The sequence below is a fragment of the Salvelinus alpinus genome, chromosome 5 (assembly GCF_045679555.1).
Source record: "Salvelinus alpinus chromosome 5, SLU_Salpinus.1, whole genome shotgun sequence".
Classification (NCBI taxonomy): domain Eukaryota; kingdom Metazoa; phylum Chordata; class Actinopteri; order Salmoniformes; family Salmonidae; genus Salvelinus; species Salvelinus alpinus.
The window spans coordinates 55,593,157-55,613,168 of NC_092090.1; the positions used below are offsets into that span (position 1 = coordinate 55,593,157).

General features: G+C 40.8%; 1 protein-coding gene across 1 annotated transcript in view; it reads right to left on the reverse strand.

Annotated features, from left to right (window-relative positions):
• LOC139576350 (heparin cofactor 2-like) overlaps positions 1–16,509 on the reverse strand; it is a 146,846-nt gene extending 130,337 nt beyond the window's left edge. The window contains exon 1 of the mRNA XM_071402364.1: positions 16,401–16,509. Coding sequence (XP_071258465.1) covers positions 16,401–16,494 — 94 coding nt within the window. The 5' untranslated portion in view covers positions 16,495–16,509. The remainder of the gene's footprint in view (positions 1–16,400) is intronic.
• Positions 16,510–20,012: the final 3,503 nt, after the last annotated feature.

Genomic DNA, 20,012 nt, shown 5'->3' on the forward strand with positions numbered 1-20,012 from the left:
TCTGTCAGGAGGAATGGGCCAAAATTCACCCAACTTATTGTGGGAAGCTTGTGGAAGGCTCCCCAAAACGTTTGACCCAAGTTAAATAATTTAAAGGCAATGCTACCAAATACTAATTGAGTGTATGTAAACCTCTGACCCACTGGGAATGTGACGTAAGAAATACACGCTGAAATAAATCATTCTCTCTGCTATTATACTGACATTTCACATTCTTAAAATGAAGTAGTGATCCTAACTGACCTAAAACAGGGAATTTTTACTCGGATTAAATGTCAGGAATTGTGAAAAACTGAATTTAAATGTATTTGGCTAAGGTGTATGTACATTTCTGACTTCAACTGTATATTATTTAGTACTTGTAAAGACAAGATTAAATCAAGATTAGTCTGATGGGTAACAATATAAACCTATCACTTGTGAATGATGTCCTGCATAAGAAACAATACATTTTTTTTGTGACTTTTTAGAATCATAGTCATACACCTCATGTAGCCTAGCCCACAGGCCTGTGTGTTTTAATAAGGTTTGTATCACAACTAAAGTGGCCAAATAACTTCTTAAATTTAAGCACATACATCCGCTTTACAAGGGGTGTAGAGCTTAACTGCCATACATAAGAAGTGCTAGAGTTTCAAGTTTGGGGAAGATACTTTTCACCATAAAAATGCACCTTTAAAATTAAAGCATTGCATGCATAATTGCATTTGTGTTTTCCCGCTAATGGAACATTCGCACATATAACCTACTACCATGTGCGCATTGTTGCGCTTATATTGTGAAGAAATAGCCTAATAGTTTATCAACATTTAAGCTAAACGTTCTGATCTGTCGCGTCAGCCACATTGCGCAAAAAGGTGTTTTGATGCTAGTTGTTGGAATAATTTGGGATCTATTTCATCCCACTTCTGTCCCAGACTGTTTGGAATATTTATTGCACAGAATAGGTCAACTTTTGTACTATGGGGGATAGTGGATTGATATAGGCTAGTGCTTTTGCTGTTTGTTAGGCCTACTCAAATTTAATTTTATCTTCATTTAACTAGGCAAGTCAGTTAAGAACACATTCTTATTTTCACTGACAGCCTAGGAACAGTGGGTTAACTGCCTTGTTCAGGGGCAGAAAGGCAGATTCTTACCTTGTCAGCTCGGGGATTTGATCTTGCAATGTTTCGGTTACTAGTCCAACGCTCTAACCACTAGGCTATCTGCCGCCTCATTTGGATGAAAAGTAATTGTGGAAAGATCTTACAATATTATATTCAATATGGACCTCGGAATTGGATAAGGACACGCGCAGTTGTGTCCGAGATGTGTCTTTGGATAAACTGGGAGGACCTTTTACCCTATTACTTTAACTGATCCTTTCAAATCTACTGAAATCATGTGTCAGTGCCACTAAGAAGCAAAAGGCTAAAACGCCCCAAGTGGCTTGCAGTGAGGAGGACACTTCACAACATAAACTAACCCGTTATTCTCATTCTTGATTGATATATATGGGAAAGGTATTCTAATTGTACCAATAATTGCCGTGAAGTTGTCCATTGTATGCTGTAGCATAAAGATTTCCCTTCACTGGAACTAAGGGGCCTAGCCCGAACCATGAAAAACAGCCCCAGACCATTATTCCTCCTCCACCAAACTTTACATGCGGCAGGTAGCGTTCTCCTGGCATCCGCCATACCTAGATTAATCCGTCAGACTGCCAGATGGTGAAGCATGAGTCCAATGGCAGCAAGCTTTACACCACTGTAGCCGACGCTTGGCATTGCGCACGGTGATCTTAGGCTTGTGTGCAGCTGCTCGACCATGGAAACCCATTTCATGAAGCTTCTGACTAACAGTTATTGTGCTGACTTTGCTTGCAGAGGCAGTTTGGAACTCGGTTGTGAGAGTTGCAACCGAGGACAGACGATTTTTACGTGCTACACTCTTCAGCATTTGACAGTCAATTTCTGTGAGTCATTGTTGCTCCTAGATGTTTCCACTTCACAATAACCGCACGTACAGTTGACCGGTTTAACTCTAGCAGGATAACTAACTTGTTGGAATGGTGGAATTATATGACGTTGCCATTTTGAAAGTCACTGAGCTCTTCAGTAAGGACATTCTACTGCCAATGTTTGTCTATCGAGATTGCATGGCTTTGTGCTCGGTTTGATACAACTGTCAGCAAATGGATGTGGCTGAAACAGCCGAATCCACAAATTTGAAGGCGTGTCCACATACTTGTGTATATATAGCGTTTATTAATATATAGCGTTTATTAATATATAGTGTTAAAACCCGTGGGTTTTTCCCATGAAGAGTTTTTTGAGTTTTTGCTAGAAGCTAATGAATCAGTTGGTTGCCCCAGGCAAACCACACGGTAAGGCTCCAGCTAAGAAACCTGGGCGTTCCAATGCCGACAAGCAGGCGAAGAAAGTAAAAAATTCTGAGCCTCAGGCAGCACCTGGGCCCAGTCAACCTTCCGACCCGGTTCTTTCAGCTGTCTTAGACATTAAAACGTATCTTGGGTGCATGAATGATAGGATTACAACACTGGAGAAATACACAGCTTCTGGTCAGTCTGTCGGCGCATCGGCTTCCCACAGCGCAGCTCTGCACGTGCCAGTACCTGACGTCATGAGCTGGCGTACCCTGGGAAGTGCAGTCCCCGCTGTGCTTAATGGTGTTCCGTTCATCTCCCCTGCAGCGGCTATCCACGAGCACCTTTGGAATCAGATCATAGCAGGTAATATAGTATTATGTAGCTACATGCATGCCTTGCGGCATATTATCAGTCATTATATGGTTGCTTAGTAGCCTAATTAAGTTAATTTCGTTATACAGGGAGTGACGTTAATCTGGCAAAAAGTCTGATGTGTGCTTCCGAATCAACGGACAAGTGACTGGTCGAGTGTGGGGATGTATCGGTTATCCTTAAAGAGAGTGATCCTAGGATGTCGAAATCTCTCACACTAGTTGAATATTTGATGACATTTGGTGTGTTCTGGGACCCTTTGTGTGATGTGCTCCCAGATCGCCGGGTTAAACTCAACAATTTTGGCATCTCATATCTGTCGCTCTCTTACTACCGGGAGAGAGCTTTTCTGCTAAAGTTGCTATTTATCTTCAAAGGTTTAACAGGTTGGATTGGGCTGTCATAGATCTGGGCCTAATCCCCAGCATATTCATTCTAATGCTCAGTCTAATGTGCTGTCTGAGGTTCCTTCAGTCACTCCATCAATATGTGCCCTAAATCTGCTCGGCAGTAAGGAGATTTCCAGAGTTTAGTCCGAGCCGGGTTTGGCCAGTGACAAACGGTTAAAGGAACAGGTACACTATTCAACAGATTTAATGAAAGTCTTTGTTCTCTGTATAATTGTAAATATCATCATGTTTGCAGTTTCTGCAGAGACAGCCACAGGATCTGCCTAGGGCCCTCCCAAAAAGGGAGAAAATGTATAAACATCCATCCATCCCCATTGATGTTCCTGAGCTTTCTAAGGCTTGTTGGGTTAACTATATCAAATCAAATGTATTTATATAGCCCTTCTTACATCAGCTGCTATCACAAAGTGCTGTACAGAAACCCAGCCTAAAACCCCAAACAGCAAGCAATGCAGGTGTAGAAGCACGCTCAGACAACAAATCAAGCCAAACAGATATCCGCCATTTTGGAGTCAACAGAAGTCAGAAATAGCATTATAAATATTCACTTACCTTTGATGATCTTCACAGAATGCACTCCCAGGAATCCCAATTCCACAATAAATGTTTGATTTGTTCGATAAAGTTCATCTTTATGTCCAAATACCTCCGTTTTGTTCGCGCGTTTAGCCCAGTATTCCAAATTCATGACGCGCGATCACTAGGAGCACTAGGATCACTAGGAGCAGACAAAGTCCAAAAAGTTCCATTACAGTCCGTAGAAACATGTCAAACGAATCAATCTTTAGGATGTTTTTAACATAAATCTTCAATAATGTTCCACCGGAGAATTCCTTTGTCTTCAGAAATGCAATGGAACTCAAGCTAACTCTCATATGAACACTCATGGTCAGCTCATGGCACTCTGGGAGAGACCTTACTCAATCCCCTCTCACTTCACAGTAGAAGCATCAAACAAGGTTCTAAAGACTGTTGACATCTAGTGGAAGCCTTAGGAAGTGCAATATGACCCCATAGACACTGTGTATTCGATAGGCCAAGAGTTGAAAAACTACAAACCTCAGATTTCCCACTTCCTGGTTGGATTTCTTCTCAGGTTTTTGCCTGCCATATGAGTTCTGTTATACTCACAGACATCATTCAACCAGTTTTAGAAACTTCAGAGTGTTTTCTACCCAAATCTACTAATGTATGCATACTAATGCATATCTTAGCTTCTGGGACTGAGTAGCAGGCAGTTTACTCTGGGCACCTTATTCATCCAAGCTACTCAATACTGCCCCCAGCCATAAGAAGTTTTAAGAAGGCAGAGCAGCGCTTTAATTATGGACAGACTTCTCCCCATCTTAGTTTCCATTGTATCAATATGTTTTGACAATGACAGTTTACAATCCAGGGTTACTCCAAGCATTTTAGTCACCTCAACTTGCTCAACTTTCCACATTATTTATTATGAGATGTAGTTGAGGTTTAGGGTACAGTGAATGATTTGTCCCAAATACAATGCTTTTAGTTTTGTAAATATTTAGGACTAATTTATTCCTTGCTACCATTCTGAAACTAACTGCAGCTCTTTGAGTGTTGCAGTCATTTCAGTCGCTGTATTAGCTGACGTGTATAGTGTTGAGTCATTCACATACATAGACACACTGGCCTTACTGAAAGCCAGTGGCATTTCGTTTAGTAAATTTTGAAAAAAGCAAGGGGCCTAAACAGCTACCATGGGGAATTCTTGCTTCTACCTGGATTATGTTTGAGAGGCTTCCATTAAATAACATGTATGTATGAACTTTCCAATTTGTAAGTCGCTCTGGATAAGAGCGTCTGCTAAATGACTTAAATGTAATGTAAATAACACCCTCTGTGTTCTGTTAGATAAGTAACTCTTTATCCACATTATAACAGGGTGTGTAATAATAAGCCTTAATACATACATTTTTCCATCAGCAGACTATGATATCTATGATCGAGTTGCTTTCCAAGATCAGAGCTGGTACCTGATAAAGGAATTTCATTCCTATGTGTCCGTTAACCAATTTAATTATAACAAAGCAAACACTCTGTCCGTTTCTAAGAATTTGGAAGATTCTTATTTGCATAAAATAGACAAAGACCAGCCACCAGATGAATCAACAGCGTTTATTCTCGAGAGATCTCCACTCAAAATACCATGTACATTAGTTTATATATCACACATAGCGTCATAGCGTCGTTTATGTCCCTCCTCCTCTCCGGCAAGGACAAAGCTAATTCAAAAGTCCATTCCAACACACTAACGCACATACATTACACCCTATATCTGGATTATCTCCTGAAGTCTCACCACAGTTTATAACCACTTAGCTGACAGTTCCAGTCCCCCCCAGATACGGAAAACCTGGAGGAGCTTTCGCTGTCTTATTTTATCTCCACAGAGTTATAGCTGGGTCGGTTCAAACATAGGTTAACGAGTCTCTTTGCTTTCTTTCGGCACATACATACATTCCTTTCTTCCACAATGGTTATCATTTTTAATTACCCGTTGTCCATGCTACATAACCTCTAATCATAATGGTTAAGTTTCTGGGTAGAATTATTTAATCATTTATCTTAAACCTTGATAAAATATCTTAACATTACCCCTTCCCTACACATTGCTAACACTGTTTTACATCTGACTGTTGATGACCAGAAGCTGAGAAGGAGGAAATATGTCTGAAGAGGAACCTGGCCTGGAAGACTAATGATTAAAACATGACTTTGTTTGACTGCTTGAGCAAGAGCAGAGTTGATGCATTTCTATTTAAACATCAACACTATATTTCCCTTTCCAGTGCTCTTGACTACGGAATTGTATTTTGTTCTGTAAATTAAGGTATTTCAATTTTATTTAGGCTAAACCTTTTTCGTTCTTTATTTGGGATGTTGAAGGTATAGATTGTGATTTGTGAAACAGGTTAGATTTTTTTTTTATTGTAAAGAAACGCAATATTAGTCAATATAATGCAACCGTTTGCTTTACATGTGTATTTGTAGTGTCCACCGCATCAAGTACAGTTAAATGTTGTATTTTGATTGACAAACTTGATACCAGGTATGAACTTGTATTTTGTTTCTCCTTTTAAAAGAGCACATTGTATTTCATTCAATGTTTATGCAAACACTGTAGATGGGGGACATTTTGAAATGTATCTCCTCCTACAAAATGTAACCTATAAACGCCAAACCAACATTGAGATGTTCACAATGACCCAACTTAAAAAGACTGCATTCAGAATTGTTATAAAATCTATCATTTTTGGACTATAACTATTTTAATTGTTAATAAATCTCCATAGGCTTTAAATTGAATTATTTTGATGCTCATACACAGTTTAAGCTATGAACGCCTTTGAATTAGAACCACAGTAATACAGTGGTAGCTATTTAAAATAGTTCTGCTCTGTTGCTAATTAAGCTATAAGACCAACTTTAAAACATTCAGGCTATCCTACTTTAAATTCTTTAAGAACTTTATCAACTGTAACTATATAAATGTGTATAAACTAGCATAAAATAAATCACCAACAGTAACTCTTGAAATGTTCAAAGTACAGACACCGAACCAACTTTCACATGTTTATGCTATGCTAACTTCCAAATCCTAAAAACTTTTACCAATTATAACTAGAAACATTTGCATGAAATATCTCACAAACAGTAAACTAGAGAAACCTTTCTCTAGTTTCTTTCTCAAGTTCAGTATATCCTATCTTTGAATTCACAAACTTTTATCAAGTATAATTGTTTTAAACATTTGCTAAATTAGCATATAAAATAAACAACCAACTCTTGAACCGTTCAAGCTAGATACACCAAACAAACTTTCATATGTTCAGGCAATGCTAACCACAGAACTACTGACCACAAATACTGAACCACACAACTAATCATTACTACTAACCACAATAATTTACCACAACTACTGAACCACATAACTACTGTCCACAACAACACAACTATAGTGTCACGACTTCCGCCGAAGTCGGTTCCTCTCCTTGTTAGGGCGGCGTTCGGCGGTCGACGTCACCGGTTTTCTAGCCATCGCCAATCCACCTTTCATTTTTCCATTTGTCTTGTCTTGTTTTCCTGCACACCTGATTTCCATTCCCTCAGTATTAGACGTGTATATAACCCTCTGTTTCCCCCATGTCTGTGTGTAGAATTGTTTCTTGTTTCGTGTATGTGCACGCTAGACTGGTTTGCGCTTGGTTTGCGCTATGTCAACCCATATTGTGTTTAGTGTTCTTAGTGCCATGTGTTTTGTTCGCCGAAATAAAAGGCTCCTTTGGCTACCCAACTTCTGCTCTCCTGCGCCTGACTCCCTTACAGCCAGTTACGCATGCCTAACATATCCTTTTTGGGATAGGGGGCAGTATTTTGACGTCCGGATGAAAAGCGTGCCCAAAGTAAACTGCCTGCTACTCAGGCCCAGAAGCTAGGGTATGCATATAATTGGTCGATTTGGATAGAAAACACTGTGAAGTTTCTAAAACTGTTAAAATAATGTCTGTGAGTATAACAGAACTGAAATGGCAGGTGAAACCCGAGGACAAACCATCCAGGATTTTTTTTTCAATTGGGTTTCTATGGGAAACTAGATTTCTGTGGCACTTGGTTGCAGTTCCTATTGCTTCCACTAGATGTCAACAGTCTTTAGAAATTGGTTGATATTTTTCTTTAGAGAAATGAAGAAGTACGGCTATTCAGAACAAGGGTCCAGACTAGTCTACTCTTTTGTTTGGGGCGCGCGACCTGAAGCTCGCTCCATTTTCATTTTAGCCTCAATTGAACACAGTGTATTCCGTCTAAAATGATATAGATTATTTACGTTTTAAAATACCTAAAGTTGGATTAGTGAAGTTGTTTGAAATGTTTGGAACAAGTTTACAGGTAATTTATTAGATTATTGGTAGTCATGTTGGGCGAGTTGGAACCGGTGTTTTTCTGAATCAAATGCGTCACAGTAATACAGTGGTAGCTATTTAAAATTGTTCTGCTCTGTTGCTAATTAAGCTATAAGACCAACTTTAAAACATTCAGGCTATCCTACTTCAAATTCTTTAAGAACTTTATCAACTGTAACTATATAAATGTGTATAAACTAGCATAAAATAAATCACCAACAGTAACTCTTGAAATGTTCAAAGTACAGACACCGAACCAACTTTCACATGTTTATGCTATGCTAACTTCCAAATCTTAAAAACTTTTACCAATTATAACTAGAAACATTTGCATGAAATATCTCACAAACAGTAAACTAGAGAAACCTTTCTCTAGTTTCTTTCTCAAGTTCAGTATATCCTATCTTTGAATGTTTGAATCCTACAATTGAACACAGTGTATTCCGTCTAAAATGTTATAGATTATTTACGTTTTAAAATACCTAAAGTTGGATTAGGGAAGTTGTTTGAAATGTTTGGAACAAGTTTACAGGTAATTTATTAGATTATTGGTAGTCATGTTGGGCGAGTTGGAACCGGTGTTTTTCTGAATCAAATACGTCAAATAAATGAACATTTTGGGAATATAACAACGGAATTTATCGAACAAAAGGACCATTTGTGATGTTTATGGGACATATTGGTGTGCTAACAGAAGAAGATCTTCAAAGGTAAGGCATGAATGATATAGTTATTTCTGAGTTTTGTGTCACGTCTGGTGGGTTGAATTATGATTGTCATGTGTTTGTATGCGGGGTGCTGTCCTCAGATAATAGCATCGTTTGCTTTCGCCGTAAATCATTTTTGAAATCTCACACGTTGGCTGGATTAACAACACGTGTAGCTTTAATTTGGTATATTGAATGTGTGATTTCATCAAAGTTTAATATTTATAATAATTTAATTTGAATTTGGAGCTCTGCCATTTCACCGGATGTTGTCGAGGGGTTCCGCTAGTGGAACGTCTGGCCGTAACATTAAAGACCATAGCTACTGACCCCAACCACACAACTACTGACCACAACTACTTACCACAACCACAAAACTACTGACCACAGCAACAAAACTCCTGACCAGACAACTTTTGACCACAACTACTGACCACAGATGCTGCACACAATGCCTGACCACAACTACTGACCACACAATTACTGACAACAACTACTTACCAAAACCACTCAACTACTGATCACAATTACTGACCACAACCATAATACTACAGACCACAACTACATAAATACTGACCACACAACTACAGACCAGAACTACTGACCTCAACTACTGACCACAACTCCTAACCACAACTACTGGCCACAACCACTAAACTACTGACCACAACTACTGACCACACAAATACTGAACCACACAATTACTGACATCAACCACACAACGACTAACCACAACCACACAGCTACTGATCACAACTAATGACCATAACTACTGACCACAACTACTAAACTACTGACCACAACTACTGACCACACAAATACTGAATCACACAATTACTGACATCAACCATACAACGACTAACCACAACCACACAATTACTGATCACAGCAACTAACCATTACAGACCACAACTACTGACCACTACTGACCACAACTACTGACCACAACTCCTGACCACAACCACAAAACTGCTGACCAAAACTACTGCCGACAACTACTGACCACAACCACACAACTACTGAACCACACAAGTAATGACCCCAACAACGTAACTGCTGACCACAACTACTAACCACAACCACCCAATTACTGACCACAACAACTGACCATTACTGATCACAACTACTGATCACAACTACTGAACACAACTACTGACTACAACTACTGACCGCAACCACAAAACTATTGACCACAACTACTGACCACAGCCACACACCTACTGCCCACAACAACACAACTCCTGAACACAACTACACAAGTACTGACCATAACTATTTCTCTGGCCTGCAATAGCTCGGGTTCAGCTCTGGTCCTGGGTGTAGTTAGCTAGCTCTTGCTCGCAATAGCTCTGGTCTAGTTCTGGACTGTGCTATAAATTGTAATTACTTAACCTTTAACTGAAGTGGGCTAAATCAGGGTCACGCTGAGTGTTTCTTGGTAGTCAAACAAATGGGCTTTAATTATGGGCTTTAATAAAAAGAAAACACCTGTACCATGTCAAATATAGAGTTGAAATGTATTGAATTTTGAGTTTGCATCCCAAAATTACACTTTCTATACATCACAGAAGACTGAAATATAACAAAACCGTTTGCCATAGAAACAGAGGATTTTTTTTTTTAAAGAAGAAAACGTTTATAAAATTTGGAAGAATATTTATAACATTCCACCAATGTTTAACCTTTATATAACTAGGCAAGTCAGTTAACTTCTTTGGGATAGGGGGCGGTATTTTGATGAAAAGTGTGCCCAAAGTAAACTGCTGTCACGCCCTGACCATAGTTTGCTTTGTATGTTTCTATGTTTTGTTTGGTCAGGGTGTGATGTGGGTGGGCATTCTATGTTGTATGTCTAGGTTGTCTGTTTCTATGTGTTTGGCCTAGTATGGTTCTCAATCAGAGGCAGGTGTCAGTCGTTGTCTCTGATTGGGAGCCATATTAAGGTAGCCTGTTTTTCATTTGTGTTTTGTGGGTGGTGGTTTCCTGTGTTAGTGTTTTCACCATACGGGACTGTTTCGGGTTTTTTCAGTATTTTGCACTTTGTTATTTTGTATTGTTTAGTGTTCAGTTTTATAATAATTCAAATGGACACTTACCACGCTGCACATTGGTCCGACATTTCATACTCCTCTTCAGACGAGGATGAAACCCGTTACAACTGCCTGCTACTCAGGCCCAGAAGCTAGGGTATGCATATAATTAGGTAGATTTGGATGGAAAACACTCTAAAGTTTCTAAAACTGTTTAAAATAATGTCTGTGAGTATAACAGAACTCATATGGCAGGGAAAAACCTGGAAAAAAATCCAACCAGGAATTGGGAAATCTGAGGTTGGTCGTTTTTCAACTCATTCCCTATTGAAGATACAGTGGGATATGGGTCATGTTGCACTTTCTAAGGCTTCCACTAGATGTCAACAGTCTTTAGAACCTTGTCTGATGCTTCTACTGTGAGGTGGGGCCGAATGAGAGGGGATTGAGTAAGGTCTCTCCCAGAGTGCCATGAGCTGAACATGCGCTGACAATGCGTGTTCACGTGAGAGCGAGCTCTGTTCCATTGCTTTTCTGAAGAAAAAATAATTCTCCGGTTGGAACATTATTGAAGATTTATGTTAAAAACATCCTAAAGATTGATTCTATACATCGTTTGACATATTTCTACGGACTGTAATATGACTTTTCGTCTAAACTTTTGCCTGGACCTGCCCGCGCGTCATGAGTTTAGATTGTGTACTGAATGCGCGAACAACAAGGAGGAATTTGGACATAAATGATGTACTTTATGGAACAAATCAAACATTTATTGTGGAACTGGGATTCCTGGGAGTTAAATCTGTTAATAACACTTGTATCTTTTATTAATGTTTATTATGAGTATTTCTTTGATTTGATGTGGCTCTGTGCAAATTCACGGGATGTTTTGGAGACAAAGCCAAATGTAAACTGAGGTTTTTGGATATAAATATGAAATTGATCGAACAAAACATACATGTATTGTGTAACATGTTGTCCCGGGAGTGTCATCTGATGAAGAATATCAAAGGTTAGTGATTAATTTTATCCATATTTCTGCTTTTTGTGACTCCTCTCTTTGGTTGGAAAATCACTGTATGCTTTCTGTGACTAGTTGCTGACCTAACATAATGATATGTTCTGCTTTCGCCGAAAAACCTTTTTGAAATCGGACACTGTGGTTGGATTAACGAGAATTTTATGTTTAAAATGGTGTCTAATACTTGTATGTTTGAGAAAATTTAATTATGAGATTTCTGTTGATTGAACTTGGCGCCCTGCAATTCCGCTAGCGGAACCTCAGTCCTAGACAGGTTAAACAGCTTGGAAAGATCCAGAAAAAAATGTCATGGCTTTAGAAGCTTCTGATAGGCTAATTGACATAATTTGAGTCAGTTGGAGATGTACCTGTGGATGTATTTCAAGGCCTACCTTCAAACTCAGTGCCTCTTTGCTTGACATCATGGGAAAATCAAAAGAAATAAGCCAAGACCTCAGAAAAGAAATTGGAGACATCCACAAGTCTGGTTCATCCTTGGGAGCAATTTCCAAAAACCTGAAGGTACCACGTTCATCGGTACAAACAATAGTACGCAAGTATAAAAACCATGGGACCACGCAGCCATCATGCCGCTCAGGAAGGAGACGCGTTCTGTCTCCTAGAGATGAACGTACTTTGGTGAGGAAATTTTAAATCAATCCCAGAAAAGGACAGGCAAAGGATCTTGTGAAGATGCTGGAGGAAACAGGTACAAAGTATCTATATCCACATTAAAACAAGTCCTTTGTTGACATAACCTGAAAGGTCGCTCAGCAAGGAAGAAGCCACTGCCCCAAAACCTCCATAAAAAAGCCAGACTATGGTTTGCAACTGCACATGGGGACAAAGATCGTACTTTTTTGAGAAATGTCCTCTGGTCTGATGAAACAAAAACTGAACTGTTTGGCCATAATGACCATCATTATGTTTGGAGGAAAAAGGGGGTGGCTTGCAAGCCGAAGAACACCATTCCAACAGTGAAACACGGCTGTGGCAGCTTCCTCGGGGTGTGAACAGTCTTTAGACACAGTTTCAAGCTTTTATTCTGAAAAATGAGCGAGATTTATCAAATCTCGTCAGTGGATAGCTGAATGTCCTTCCATTAGTTCATGCGCGCGACACTTTCTTTCTCTCAAGTATTGAATAGTTTACAGTCCGGTTTAAATATTATCGATTATTTATGTTAAAAACAACCTGAGGATTGTTTGACATGTTTCTATGAACTTTACGGATACTATTTGGAATTTTCGTATAACCTTGATGACCTGCCTAAGGCTGTGGAATACTGAACATAACGCGCCAAACAAAGGGAGTTTTTTTAATATAAAAATAATCTTTATCGAACAAAAGGAACATTTATTCTGTAACTGGGAGTCTCGTGAGTACAAACATCCGAAGATCATCAAAGGTAAGCGATTAATTTTATTGCTTTTCTGTCTTTCGTGACCAATCTACATTGCTGCTAGGTGTTTGTAATGTTTTGTCTAGTGATCGATAAACTCACACAAACGCTTGGATTGCTTTCGCTGTAAAGCATATTTTCTAAATCTGACACGATAGGTGGATTAACAACAAGCTAAGCTGTGTTTTGCTATATTGCACTTGTGATTTTATGAATATAAATATTTTTTGCAATGTTTTTTTAATTTGGCGCTCTGCAATTCAACGGTAGTTGATGAAAATGATCCCGCTAAAGGGATCCGTGCGTCAAGAAGTTCATGTAGTAAAAACAACAGCAGTAACAACCCAGCTACCGCCCAATGCCATTTTAAATAGGTCAGAAACGTCAGTGTCAGTTGGGTACCTCCAAAACATTTGGAACCTTCCAATCAATCCCAGTAGTTTACATCAGGAAACGGAGACTGTAACCCCAATTGGTGATTCAACCCCAGAACAATACAAGGACAAATTTTTGAAGAGAGTAGCAAGTAATGAAGGGTATGAATGGGCTCAATATACAGCCTCTAAATTAAGATTGACAAATTGCTTATTGTGTTAGTGGTGGTACCGAATCCTTATGATTATAGGGACTGTGCTGACTTTAATAAAAACTTTTGTTATTTTAGAGGGTCAGAAAGGCCTTATTGTCCAGTTGAACTTCCTGACAAACAGTGGGGAGAACAAGTATTTGATACACTGCCAATTTTGCAGGTTTTCCTAGTTAGATCTTCTGTTTATATGATATCCTAGATATGTGAGTGACATAGGGTTTCCAGTTACAAGAGTCCACGGACCATGCCCTTAATCCTCTAACAGGGTTTTCATTATAGACCGAATAGTTGTTAGAGAGGTGTCTGTGTGGGAGGGCCATATTGTCACGATCGTCGATGGAAGGATTGGACCAAGGTGCAGCGTGGAAGGCTTACATTTTAAATGTATTAAATGAACACCAACAAAACAACAAATACGAAACGTAACGTCTAGTATGGTTAAACAGCACAGTACCAAAAACAAGATCCCACAAACAACAGGTGGGAAAAGGCTGCCTAAATATGATCCCCAATCAGAGACAACGATAGACAGCTGCAAAATTAGAGTGCCCACCCTAGTCACACCCTGACCTAACCAAGATAGAGAATAAAAAGGCTCTCTAAGGTCAGGGCATGACAGAACCCCCCCCCCCCCAAAGGTGCGGACTCTGGCCAAAAAACCTGACTATGGGGGAGGGTCCGGGTGGGCATCTAGCCTCGGTGGCGGCTCCGGTTCGGGACGTAGACCTCGCTCCGCTCGTGGATCCCTCCGCTTCCGTGGAACTGGACCGTGGAGCGTTGCCGGAGGCTCCGAACCATGGAGCGTCGCCGGAGGCTCCGGACCGTGGATCGTTGCCGGGGACTCCGGACCGTGGAGCGTCGCCGGAGGCTCCGGAACGTGGAGCGTCGCCGGAGGCTCCGGACCGTGGATCGTCGCCGGGGACTCCGGACCGTAGATCGTCGCCGGGGACTCCGGGCCGTAGATCGTCGCCGGGGACTCCGGACCGTGGTTCGTCGCCGGGGACTCCGGACCGTAGATCGTCGCCAGAGGCTCCGGACTGGGAACCCCCGCTGGAGGCTCTGGACTGTCGCTGGAGGCTCTGGACCGCAGACCGTCGCTGGTGGTTCCGGACCGTTGACCATCTCAGGTGATTCCGGAACGTTGACCATTTACAGCGAAAGCAATCCAAGCGTTTGTGAGTTTATCAATCACTAGACAAAACAGTAAGAACAGCTAGCCGCAAATTAGCTTGGTCATGAAAGTCAGAAAAGCAATAAAATGAATTGCTTACCTTTGATAATCTTCGGATGTTTGCACTCACGACACTCCCAGTTACACAATAAATGTTATTTTTGTTCGATAAAGATTAGTTTTATAACCAAAAACCGCCATTTTGTTTGCGCATTATGTTGAGAAAACCACAGGCTCGTTCCGGTCCTGAAAGGCAGACGAAAATTCCAAAAAGTATCCGTAATGTTCGTAGAAACATGTCAAACGTTTTTTATAATCAATCCTCAGGTTGTTTTTAACATACATAATCGATAATATTTCAACCGGACGGTAACCTATTCAATACTACAGAGAAAGAAAATGTCGAGCTACATCTCTCGTGCGCAGGAACTAATCAAAGGACACCTGACGCGTTTTGAAAAATCTCGCTCATTTTTCAAAATAAAAGCTTGAAACTATGTCTAAAGCCTGGTCACAGCCTGAGGAAGCCATTGGAAAAGGAATCTGGTTGATACCCCTTTAAATGGAGGAGTGGCAGGCAATATACTCACAGACAATATTTTGACAGTTTTGGAAACTGGAAATTGGAAATTATATGCATATTCTAGCATCTGGACCTGAGAAATAGTCCGTTTACCTTTGGAACGTTATTTTTCCAAACATAAATATTCTGCCCCCTAGCTGAAAGAAGTTAATTGCCTTGCTCAGGGGCAGAACGACATATTTTTACCGTGTCAGCTCGGGGATTCGATCCAGCATCCTTCCTGGATCGAGTAGACACTGATTTGGTGCTGGAGATAATGAATATGAGGTTGAAAAGTGGTGGAGTTGCCCTTCAAGTAAAACATTTTAATCTTCTTCCACTGCCACAAAAACACTTTTAAAGAATTAAAGCAAGTCGCACAATTTCATGGACAATTACCATCTAGTTTTTTTTATTTGTATTTATCCTTTATTTACCCAGGTAAGTCACATTGGTATTAACATCTCTTTCTCAAGTGAGCCCTGGACACCTGAAGCAAACAATAAGGTGCCTTTTCAATTGAGTAGAAGAAACACTGTGTCCCAAATGGCACCCTATCGCCTATATAGTGCATTAGGTCCTGGTCAAAAGTAGTGCACTATATAGAGAATAGGGTGCTATTTGGGACAGTCAACCAGCTGAAACACTTCTGTAGCCAGCATCCAAATAGGTTAATGATGATAACCACAACAATTACTGAGATGGATGACGAACTATAGCCTCCACTGTCTTTCACTAACAGCAGAAGGTCTTCTGTGCAATTTCATTTAGTGTGTGTGTGAGAGAGAGAGAGATAAAGAGGGAGAGTGAGAGAGAGAGAGCGTGCATGTCATACAGTACCTTTTGGTAAATTAGCTGGCATTAGCATCCTCTGAAAGACACAGATAGCTGGGGAGAAGAAGGAGAGCAGGTGAAAAAGCTCGCTTTGAATCATTTTGCCTTCATTGTTGCCGTTTTCACCCCCGGCGGCAGAGAGAGAGAAAAGATCCCATTATTCCAGCCCAAGCCTGTTCTCTCCGTTTAGCGTTTAAAGAAGGGGGAAACGAAGGGGTAATATTCTGATGGAAAGCAGGGCCTCTCTGTGGCAGCCTAGCGGTTTTGTGCCCACTGAAAGGAGTCTGCAGGCTGAAGATTCGTGGCGGTGCCCACCACCTGCTGAGCCTTTTCTCTCCCTCCTCTCTTTCTCTCCCTTTCACCGTCAAGCGCCGTGAGTCAGCAGACTCTGGGTTCAATTCAGCCAGAGTCCTCAGGCAACAACAGAAAACAAGTGTATGACAAAAGAAGAAAGAGGAGAGAGGGAGAGAGAGAGAGAGAGACATAGGTACTGTATTTTATTTTGCATTGAATGAAAGGGGCTACCAGGGGGGGGGGGGGGGTAAGCTGCACCTGGTTGTTTCTTAGAGGGGGTGCTTTGGGGGTTCAGTAAACATATACCCCGTCGAAAGTGTTGTGTAAAGTGTCACATTTCATCTAACTTCTATATGTAACACAAGGCCTTATTTGTGTGTTGTGTAAAGCCAGGAGAGGCATGTTGGTAATTAATGTGTGTGCCTGTGTGTGTAAAATAAGTGTATTTAACTTTGTGCTGTGTAAAATAAGTGTTTTTAAATATGTGTTGTGTAGAGGGAGTATGTTTCGACCTTGTTTGTGGTGTGGAGAGAGAAAAGTGATCTTGGCCAAGACGTGTATGTGTGTGCCTGAAGAAAGACCTTGAGCCATCATCCGCCCTCAGCTCCGGACTGAGAACCCAGTGAATCTTTGTGACCGCCCACCAATGCCTCTGTTTTATTGATGAGGGACTCAACTTTTATATAATAATCTCACAAGATCAGGCCTGTATGAGGAGACTCAACTGCTACATAATTAACACTGTGCAATGCCACAACAGACACACACACACAATCAATAAATATCATCCAGCTAGAGAGAAACACACCGCATGCAGTGCTTCATCTTTGTGCCCAGGAAAGTGCCTCCCTGGGGCATGCTCCACTCTCCCTCTAGGAGCACCAAGAGAGTGGCGAGAGAGATAGTTGGATGGATGTAGAGCTGTGTTTCCCAACTGCGGTCCTTGAGTACCCCCAACAGCACACATTTTTGTTGTAGCCCTGGATAAAAACACCTGATTCAACGTGTCAAATAGAATCATGTGAGCTTGTTTCTTGGCCACAACAAAAATATGTACTGTTGAGTCGGGAAGCACTGTTGTAGAGGGATGATTGCATAGATGGAGCAGAGCATGTGTCAGAAGGAATGGCCCCAAGAGCTCCATGCAGGAGAGCTGAGGGATGGGGGGAAGGAGGGATGAAGAGAGGAGAGATGAGCTACAGCTGGGTCTACATTTCTACTTCAGTCTGCCCTACCAGGGGTGGGATCCGACTCACACCATCACAGAGATAGCTGCTTCAGGTCTTATGCATTAATTAAACACCGCAATCAAGAATTGATGAAGAGTACAACATAAAAGATGTACTCTATACACAAGAGCAGAATATCAAACATCTACTTGCGAATGATTGGTACTGTCGAGCAGTTTTCCTTCAGTTATAAAGGCAACTGGGTCAAACTGACTCAGCCTGTGTTGACCAATAGTGAACCATCTTACTGACAGCTCAGTCTGTTAACCAATAGTGAACCATCTTACTGACCACTCAGCCTGTGTTGACCATAGAGATGTATAGAGGACTCTAGTGCCCGAAAGCCCGTTTTAGCATGGGCAGCGCCATTGAGGACCTTAGTAGTCATCCGGGTGGGACTTCCTATGGGTTAAGGAATGATCACATAATTCCATCCAGGTCATCAGGAGGGATCAGCCAATGAATGATAGCCTACTCGTGAGCAAACATTCCATAACTGCAAGTGGCAGTAAACAACCTTTGCTTTTTACCTGTTCAAACAACATACTACAGGTGGCAGTATGCACCCTTTCAGTTTGTTTACCAACTCGTAGTAGAAGATCTACTTCAAAATGGAAATGTCCTCAATGGCGCTGTCCGTGTGGTCACAGACGCCATAATGGGACAGATAAAACCTTGCGATCTCTATACACTGAGTGTGCAAAACATTATATGCTCTTTGCATGACTTAGATTAATCCAGGTGAAAGCCATGATCCCTTATTGATGTCACTTGTTAAATCCACTTCAATCAGTGAAGATGAATGGGAGGAGACAGGTTAAAGAAGGATTTTTAAGCCTTGAGACAATTGAGACATGGATTGTGTATGTGTGCCATTCAGTGGGTGAATGGGCAAGACATAAGATTTAAGTGCCCTTGAACAGCGTATGGTAGTAGGTGCCAGGCGCACCGGTTTGTGTCAACCCTGCTGTTTCACGCTCAATAGTCTCCTGTGTGTATCAAGAATGGTTCACCACTCAAAGGACATCCAGCCAACTTGAGTCAACATTGGCCAGCATCCTGTGGAACACTTTCGGCACCTTGTAGAGTCCATGCCCCAACGAATTGAGTACTGTACTTGGGAAAATGTAAGGGATTTAAATGTTATCAGACACTTCTATACAAAGCCTACAGTTCCAATACCCTACATACGTATATATAGTACCAGTCAAAAGTTTGGACACACCTACTCATTCAAGAGTGTTTCTTTATTTTTACTATTTTCTACATTGTAGAATAATAGTGAAGACATCAAAACTATAAAATAACATCTAAGGAATCATGTAGTAACCAAAAAAGTGCTTAACAAATCAAAATATATTTTATATTTGAGATTCTTCAAAGTAGCCACCCTTTGCCTTGATGACAGCTTTGCACATTCTTGGCACAAGAGGGGATGGCGTATCGCTGCAGAATGCTGTGGTAGCCATGCTGGTTAAGTGTGCCTTGAATTCTAAATAAATCACAGACAGTGTCACCAGCAAAGCACACCATCACAAATCATCCTCCTGGGAACCACACATGCGGAGATTATCCATTCACCTACTCTGCATCTCACAAAGACATCTCAAATTTGTACTCATCGGACCAAAGGACAGATTTTCACCAGTCTAATATCCATTGCTTGTGTTTCTTGGCCAAAGCAAGTGTCTTTTTCTTATTGGTGTCCTTTAGTAGTAGTTTCTTTGCAGCAATTTGACCATGAAGGCCTTATTAATGCAGTCTCCTCTGAACAGTTGAGGAGACTGTGTCTGTTACTTGAACTCTGTGAAGAATATATTTAGGCTGCAATTTCTAAGACTGGTAACTCTAATGAACAGTAGTAGAGGTAACTCTGGGTCTTCCTTTCCTGTTGCGGTTTCATCATAGCGCTTGGTGGTTTTTGCGACTGCACTTGAAAAAACGATCAAAGTTCTTGACATGACCTTCATGTCTTAAAGTAATGATGGAATGTAATTTCTCTTTTCTTATTTGAGCTGTTCTTGCCATAATATGGACTTGGTCTTGTACCAAATAGGGCTATCTTCTGTATACCACCCCTACCTTGTCACAACAC